The 8,799-nt window shown below is 38.6% G+C and overlaps 1 protein-coding gene and 1 long non-coding RNA gene across 2 annotated transcripts; both read right to left on the bottom strand.

Annotated features, from left to right (window-relative positions):
* Positions 1–218: 218 nt before the first annotated feature.
* On the bottom strand, positions 219–2,148 carry LOC138894785 (protein WEAK CHLOROPLAST MOVEMENT UNDER BLUE LIGHT 1-like). Its single transcript, XM_070179513.1, has 3 exons — positions 2,095–2,148; positions 1,793–1,951; positions 219–722 (listed from the first exon to the last, which is right to left on the bottom strand). The coding sequence occupies exons 1-3, from the start codon at positions 2,146–2,148 to the stop codon at positions 219–221; spliced, it is 717 nt and encodes a 238-aa protein (XP_070035614.1).
* Positions 2,149–5,513: 3,365 nt separating this feature from the next.
* LOC104119256 (uncharacterized) lies at positions 5,514–7,353 on the bottom strand. Its single transcript, XR_691381.4, has 2 exons — positions 6,968–7,353; positions 5,514–5,860 (listed from the first exon to the last, which is right to left on the bottom strand). It is a non-coding gene; the product is annotated as an uncharacterized lncRNA (long non-coding RNA).
* Positions 7,354–8,799: the final 1,446 nt, after the last annotated feature.

Genomic DNA, 8,799 nt, shown 5'->3' with positions numbered 1-8,799 from the left:
TTTGTAAGGCAGAAAGGAAATAAAGGCAAGGTTTGTTCAAACCCTCGTACACAATTTTATGCTAAGGCATTTTTGACCTTTGTAAAATATAGAAAAGCAAAGGAAAAATACAAGAACCAAAAGGGAAAGAAAAACCTTATATTTATATTCAAAAGTTTTTACAAAAGGCTGAATTGACCCCAGAAAAAATACAAAAGAAAAACAAGAAACTTAATGTCCTAAGTGGCTTGGTCTTCATCGGAGGTTGCGTCCTCGGGATTTTCTCCGTCTTCAGATTCGCTCGAGCTATCAGAGTCATCCTCAGGGAAGGCCAGCCTTCTAGCCCTGGCTTCCTCCACCTTGGCATTTTCAATTTCGGTCGCAACATCGAAGCCCTGAGCACTGACCCCCTCGAGAGCTTCCCTCCGAGCCTGCCATTTAGCATGTTTGACCATACTCTTGGCCTTGTCCTGGTTGACCTCAACATCGATCCTGAACTGGGCCACTTTAGCATCAACTATTTTATTAGCCTCGACCACCTCAGATCTGGCTACGGCTACTTCAGATCTGGCTACGGCTACCTCGGATCTGGCTATTTCGAGTTCATCGGCCAAGCTTGCCTTATCAGAAGTGGCCAAATCCAACCGATGTTGAAGCTCCTTAATCTTATCGATCTGCACCGAGGCATTTTCTTTTGCAGCCCGAAGTTGGGCCTCGGCCAACTCCAATTGCGCTTGAACGGCCTACTTTTTTTAGGCGAGCATGTCTATATTCTTTTTGAATTTTTCTGTCTCATCCAGTAGCTCATCTACCTGCGAATTGAGTTGTCTCATCTGTTCGAGCCTCTACCGAATCTATAGAATTGGATCGTTAGTGGTTATCTCCAACTCATCTCCACTATCATGAAGAATTCGGAATACCTGCTCAGCCATCTCCTCCTGCTCATCCCGAGCCATTGCCAAATTTTCCAGAAGCTTCTTACTAAGAAGTTTGTAGGAGTCACTCTTCTCAGTGAGGTTCCGAACTTCAACCTTATGCTACTCCCGGATTCGGAGGAAAGCCTCGTGATGCAACACCAAAGCCTACAAACATGGAAAAAGATGTTAGAATTATCTACAACTCTAAGTGTAAAAGAATCAACAGAGATAACATCGAAGTTACCCGATTCAGAGCATGTTGGGCCTCGTTGAAAAGGCAAGTGGGTCCTACTGCATTCATCACGGTTTTATCCTCTTTGGTCACCAAGGATCGAAGGTAACTAGCAATCCCCACGAGGGAAGAGAAAACTCGGGCATCCTCAGGGGCGGAGAGTACCATTTTTCACCTGCGATCGGGATTAACACTCGGGGCCGGGAATCGGTCCACTAATTTTGGGCTCGATGAAGATCCGACAGCACCCAACCATGATGTTGTCTTCGGTACCGGTAATCCACCGAACCTAGTAATATCCTCCAAAGTAACGGACTCGAGCCCATCCAAAAAGCCATGGATATCAGTCAACTCCTGAATACCCCCGTAAGATCGACCTTCCAATATGTTGGCCTCACGGATCATAGCATCCGAAAACTGAGAGGATCTAGTAATATCGATTATCTTGAGCTCGTCCCTCGAAATATCTTCTGCTGCTCGAGAAGTCTTTGACGGAATAGTCTCGGCTTTTTCTTGTTAAGGAATTATGGCCAGGGCTCCCTTATCTACCTCCGTCGATTCGGAGGATTGTTGTATCACAACATTAGCCCGTACACAGGCTATTCCTCTTCTCCTTCTTCAGGCCCATCCCTTAATCGGCGGAGCGAGTCCGGGGGCATGATACCAGAACCCCCTTGGGCTTGTGAGATTTCTTTGTCGGTTTTTTCTTTTTCGAGACCGGGGAACTCGGAGCATCTTTTCTCTTCTTCTCTTTAACCTGCTTCGGGGCGGGGACCTCTTCATCACCAGATGGGGATCTCATGGCAACGTTCTTCCCTAAGTCCTACAAAGGAAAAAATGGGGTAAGAAAGTGAAAAAGATCAAACTATAAACAAACTAAGAAAGAGACTTATCATGACTGTAGGTATCCCATCAACCCTTTGATAGTTCCATCCAAGCGCGCTCGGAGTACGGGATCTGTAGCACCAGACCTTCAATCCATTGTTTAAGTTCCAGAATCGGTTCCGGCATCCGAGCCATAGCTGTAATAAGAAAGAAATAATGGATCAAGAAAATGAAAGGCAGAGTCACAAATTAAACGCTCGAAGGGAAACAGTACCCACGGTTCATATTATATTTCTCATGAAACGGCATGTCATCGGCAGGGATCAGGTCCGAGGTTTTGACTCGAACAAATCGGCCCATCTAACCTCGATCACGAGTCTCGTCTATACTCGAGAACGACACTTTGGTGGCTCGGCGAGCAAGCTTGATTAACCCTCCTCGATAGAATCGGGAACTATAAATGCGCATAAGATGATCGAGGGTGAAAAGACACCCCTCGATTTTGCTTGAGAAGAATCGGACGAGAATCAATATTCTCCAAAACGAAGGGTGGATCTAGCCAAGGGTCATGTCGTATATTTTGCAAAAGGCGATGATGACAGAGTCTAATGGACCCATCGTGAAAGGATAAGTATAAACGCTTAAGAACCCTTCCACGTGGGTAGTAATTGATTCCTTAGACGATGGGACTACCACGTGCTTGTCTCCCCAGTTGCATTCATGTTTTACTTTGTCGAGAATTTTCTGGGTGATTGTACACAGATACCTCGAGATAGGCTCACATCGGCCGGGTACCGAAGAAGGTTTTTCAACCTTAAAATCGATGACAGTTGAGCACCCTACCGGAACGAATTCCTCGGGGCGAGGCTTCGTCGCATCCTCTTCGCCGGCAGGTGGTGATGAAGAAGCGGCCTCTTTTGAGTGAGAAGCTTTTGAGTGAAAAGTTTGGATGAGGATGAAAGTTTGAATATTTATAGCCTAGTGATGACGGTTCAAAACCGGTAGTGGCCGACCAACTACTGACAGGCATTTAATGCCTTAGTAACTAGACCGACGGGACGTTTTTTACATACGTCATAATCGGGCTCGTCGCTGACATCATCATCCACCAAGTTGGAGTTCGGAAATTCATATCATTTCTCGTCATCTTCTTTCCGAGAAACGAGGGGACTATCTGTATATGGTCAAAATCGAGTTTGCCCTTCGTATGATTAATCGAGATGGGAACATGATGGTCTGAGGTTCATCATTGTAATATCGAGCCATGATGTGAAGTTAAGTTGTCGAGCTCGAGCCCCAGAGACCGATCAATATCGAGATCGGCCAAGACCGAGCTCGAGACCCAGAGATCGATCAATATCAAGATCGGTCAAGACTGATCTCGAGACCCAGAGACCGATCAAGATTGATATCGTCCAAGATCGAGATCGAGTCAAGAAATAAAAAAGTCGTTATAGCCACAATTGGGGGAGAATCTCGGCGGAAATCATGGCGCAAATCAAGGAGAGACTAATTAATTAATCTATCATGAGATCTCACTATGTATTTTTAATTATATCCAAAATAGGATTTCCCCATTATATTAAGGGTTATTATTATTTGTAGAAAGGAGGTTAGATCCATTGAGATTCATAGAACATAAAGCAATATACTATCCTTTTCTCCCTTTGATATTTAGTCATATTGTTCTTCTATCAATCACTCTCCATTCAATTTGAAGGTGATAAAACTTGAAGACTTAGGCTAACTAATTCATTCGGTTTGCATTCATTTCTTTTACAGCTAATTTCGATATTTATTTACTTATTTTTCCTAATTTGTACCAAATTATACCGCGTATCCTTAAAACTACGTATAAATTCAATTGCTACCCGTTTTTCGGGTAAACAATATGTTTTTTAAGAAAAAATTATACCATATGACATCTTTTTATTTTTCAAGAAAATTCCTAAACCAATGATGTCTTTAAGTTTAGTGATAGATTTAATTTGGACTCCAAAGAGTCTTTTAGGATAATGAGGAAAAGGTGGACTTGCGAGAAATTATTGAGAACATTAGAAACTTTGCAATACTAAGGCAAAGAGTAAGATGTAAAGAGATGCTCAGGGGAAATGATAGAGCTACCTACCGCTATTCCAGGGTAATGAAAAAAATTACTGTAATATTTTTTGCAAAAATAAAACTCAGTACGCTTGTGTTTAAATAATAAATATTAAATAACATGGGCTAACAATCCCAAATATTTAGATTGTATTTGTCACTATATATTTTCTTACACGTATAACTATATATTTGACTTTCAAGAGATATTAATGCCGTAAATAGATCAATATGGAGTAACCAAGAAATCAAAAGGAAAAATACACCCAAAATATCAACTATAAAGAAAGTGTTAGATAAGATACGATCTCATTACATATTTCTATGATATAAATAGATATACTATCTAATTAACCCAACTAAATTACTTATATTTGCATTTTGACTTCAAGTATTAAACGATTTTTGCTTCTTCGTCTTTTCACTTCAATTGCTATATTAAAATATTCATATAAATATCACACCTCCTTTTTTCCGAGGGATAGGGAGTTTTTCTAATTAAAGTGACATTATTCGAAATGGGATTATTTATTTAATTTTTTAGAGTCGTCACTTGGAATAATTTATGGCGTCCCAAGTCACCGGTTTATTTTAAATCCCAAATCGAGGAAATTTGACTCTTATTTATGGTCTGCAAACACAGAAGACCGGATAAGGAATTTTGTTAACCCGGGAGAAGGCGCGAGGCACTCTCGAGTTCCGTGGTTTTAGCACGGTCGCTCAACTATTATTAATTGGCCTAATTATCTGATTTATTACATGCTTAAAACCTATTGTGCATTTTTATTTTCTAATCTTTTTTAATATTTATGGAATTTGTTTGAACAAGTCGTGATATCGCGTACTCGTTTGTTTTTGTATACATTGCAAATCGCGCTACGTGAAACGCACCCGCGATTTACAACATGTTAATTTTTATTAATACCACGACTGTGCCACGGGAACCGTACCCATAACCGTGATGATTTAGTTACGCGCCTAAAGCAAACTACGGTGTTTATAAGTTAACTAATTTTCCTGAGTTCGAACTTGTTGTGAGGCCGAGTGGTTATGGAAATTATTTGTTTTTGAGCAAGTGTAAGATTCGACAGTGAAGGTCTAAAGATGATCGTAATTAATTACTAAATCTTGAATTGGTGCAAGTCATTCAAAAGGGGTGTGCTTATTTGTGGCCAACCTACAAGATGGCTAACGAACGGATTTGTTGCTATTGGGTATTAAAAAGGCAATCGACTGAGGCCATGGTGAATAGCAATGACCTAGTGAATTCAGAGACCATTGGACTCTTTGAATTAGATTAACATGTTGGGCTATGGCCCAAATAACTCAGTTTCGGTCTTTAATTGAGACCATGCATGCCCAGATGTTGAATCTCCTTTGATCTCTAATTACCAATGATGAAACGAAATAATTGCTTAAACATTCATCATATTAATTTGAAACATTTTATCAAAAATAAATACTCAAGAACTAAAAGATGAACTACTCATACAACAGGAAACTCAAATTACAACTAAATGGCCTTTCAATTAAATTACAACCATAATAAGAACAAAATTACAGAATTATAACTGATTGAATTTACTGCACTTGATGAACTACTATAACAACTACAACCCACAATTTCATTAACGTGAAAGCTATGTTCCCATTCCGGCCTAGCCTGGGCTTGTTAACTTAATCAATCTGAATCCACAGCACTTCATTCACTTCATTACTATCTGATTTGGGCTCAAAATTTGTCCAGTAATGGATTTGATCAACTGGTGATCAAATCCAATGTCTTAAATCAACTGGTGATCAAATACTGTTTCAAACATACTATTACTACTTAAATGAATCTGGACCGTGTCTTAAATAGCAGTATCAATACACCCTACACTATTAACTCAAACAATGGTAGTTAAGACATAAAACACTTCAACAGAAAACATAGATGAGCACATCAGTGTAGATTTTAGAAAACTGTAACGACCTAAAACTTAACTACATAACATGGCTGGCAGAATTAGATTTGTACATGTTAAACACATAAGAACACACAATGAACTCTACTCAAAACAAATAGTAAACAACTACAATTACATTAAGTATTTCATTACTTCAAAACAAAACTACATTTATTGGAGGTCAAAGCAATACAATTAGTAGCAGCAAAGCAAAAGAAACAGAAAATAAATCTCTGAATTTGGGAGACCGCTAAACAAAGATTCCACCACAGCTTGATGATAACAGCAGCAAATAGCAGGGATTGAAGCTGGACTCAAACCCAGAAAACCAGAAAATCTCAGTAATATAGGAAAAGAAAGCAGGAGATTAAGATGGATCCTAAATCTTCATTTTTTTGGTATTAAAATGGAATCCCATACTGTCTTTTGGAGAAGAAATCAGTATGAGAGCAGAAAAAATGAAAAAATCAAGAGTGAATTCTCTATCTTTTTGTGAGTGAATATGCAGATGATTAACGTCTGTGTGAAGGGTGTATATATGTTGAATGCTGAATGAAAGAGGGTTCTGTCAGGAAAGGAATATTCAACGTGAAAAGGGGAAAGATCAGAGAGGGAAGGGAATCATTTTGTAACTCAAATTGCCAGCTGTTACTTCTAGAAGCAGACTATCTGCTTAGGTCGGGGCCAAGTGCCATGGCCAAATGGCCCAAGACAGGCCCAAATCCGAATTCATGGAAGAAACCCAAAAACAGAAAAATCAAAAATAACAAAGCCATATCTTGAACTCTAAATCTAATCAACAATTTCACTAAATGCTAACTCTTAATTAACTAAATCAATTTATTAACTATTCTAAATGACCATGCAATCAAAAATTAGAACTTAATTAATCAATCAAAAAAGAAAAGAAAAAAGAAAAAGAAAAACACAATCAACAAACGGATAGGAAAGATGAGTGGATATACCCGTTTAACCTTAAGAAACAACGATCGAAGCAACAATGGCGGACGAAGGCAGTGGCGAAATATGACCGGACTCCGGTGGCCAAGTGATGAGTCAAAAACTGCCATCAATAGATTGTTCTTATCAAGAGCAATCGACTGATGTCGATTTCGAACCCAAATGACCTAAAACAAAAATCAAACAGGGACGGCTAGGGTTTGATTTCCAGATCCGAAATTTAATGATTTAGACGGGGATTTTGGAGAAAGTGGTGGTGTATCGTGGAAAGATGCGAGATGAGGAGTGTAGGGTGTTAATTTGAGGGTGATTGGAGACGGGCCACCGGAGAAGGGTGTTGGGGCGGCTAGGATTTTAGAGAGAGAGGTGAGAGGGAATGAGGAAGATGATCTCTAGGGTTTATGGGTGTTTGGACGGTTTTAAGGGGTGGGGAAGTGAGTTGCGAACCGTTGGATGCAATAAAATTAACGGCTGGGATTGGTTCGTGTTGAAACGGGCGTCGTTTGGTTGGGGTGTGGACTGGATCGGTTAGGGAAATTGGGCCGGGGCGAATTGGGTTTTGAGGGGCAATATGGACCTACTGAAATGGTTTTGGCCCATATTCGGAACCAAACAAAAGCCTTTTTCTTTCTTTCTTTCTTTATTTTTCATTTGGTTCTAAATCCTAATCCAATTAATTAAGCACCTAAATTAATTCCTAAATCAAATCTAATTTGCAAAACTTAATTATATATTTCTAAAATTTAATTAATTAATTTAAAACTAATGAAAGGAAATTAATAATTTAAGACTAAAAACTAAAAATATAAAATGCTCATGGTATTTTTGTGATTTTCATTTAATAATGCAACTAATAAACATAGTTAAATCCTAAAAATGCAAATAAAATATAAAATGCTATGCAATGAAGATTTTGAAAATTTTTGGTGTTTTCTTATAATTTTAAGATATTAAATATGCAACTAAATACAAATAATAATTGACAAGAAATTCTATGAAAAATTAAAACAATTAGAAAAGATTTATTTTTTGGATTTTATAGGAGTGTTTTTGGTGAGGAAAAAATTACGTGCTCACAATAAATAATTGATTAAATATTTACGTGCAAAGTACGTACATAGAGACTAGTATATTATATATTTGTATACGGGTGAAATCGAGCTCATGATACATCCTAACCTCCGATAAGATAAGTCAAGCTCGAAACATGGCAATAAGGGACCGAAATCAAGCCAAAGTCCTACCAAACTAGAACACGAGGGCATGATGCCTACCTTCGAGAATATCGAGGTCATGATCCTGGAATCGGTCCTAGCCTCGAGCGACTTCGAAGAACATTGTTAGACAATCCAGCATAGCCAATAGAAGGCCGAAATATCCGGGACCGGCCAAATATTGCGGCGAGGATTTCGACGCGTATCGATAAGAAGCCGGCAATCAGTGAATCAAAAGATTTTTTACCTTTTATAGAGTTGTACCTAAAATAGGACTCCCCTACTATATAAAGGGGGTCTAATAATTCATTTGGACATATTGTAACACGCACTCAGAAGTAATATATTACTATTTTCTCTCTCTTTAAGCTCTTGTTCTTTTTTGACTAACACCGGTCGTGGTGAGCGAGGCTCGAGAGCGATTATTCCATCAAAGCTAAAACTATCCAACTCGTGTAGTTTGAATTTGTTTTATCTTTATTTATTCAATAACAACTTAATTTATCGCTTTGTATCAAGTTAAACCGTGTGTCCTTAAAATCACCTATAAATTTAATTGTTATCCGATTTTGAGGGTAAACAATATCTTTCTCTCTATATCATTATAAAAGCATGAATGTTTT

This window comes from Nicotiana tomentosiformis, chromosome 6, assembly GCF_000390325.3.
Source record: "Nicotiana tomentosiformis chromosome 6, ASM39032v3, whole genome shotgun sequence".
In the NCBI taxonomy this organism is placed as follows: domain Eukaryota; kingdom Viridiplantae; phylum Streptophyta; class Magnoliopsida; order Solanales; family Solanaceae; genus Nicotiana; species Nicotiana tomentosiformis.
The sequence above is the reverse complement of the archived record's forward strand: the minus strand, read 5'-3'. Positions and strand labels throughout refer to the sequence as shown.

What these genes read in the sequence shown, in the direction of transcription:
- LOC138894785 (XM_070179513.1), bottom strand. Translation starts at nt 2,148, where the DNA reads ATGGCTCGGATGCCGGAACCGATTCTGGAACTTAAACAATGGATTGAA. An exon ending in AACAATGGATTGAAGGTCTG is followed by an intron (nt 1,952 to 2,094) that starts GTGCTACAGATC and finishes TTTCCTTTGTAG; the next exon opens with GACTTAGGGAAGAACGTTGC. An exon ending in ACAAGCCCAAGGGGGTTCTG is followed by an intron (nt 723 to 1,792) that starts GTATCATGCCCC and finishes TAAAAAAAGTAG; the next exon opens with GCCGTTCAAGCGCAATTGGA.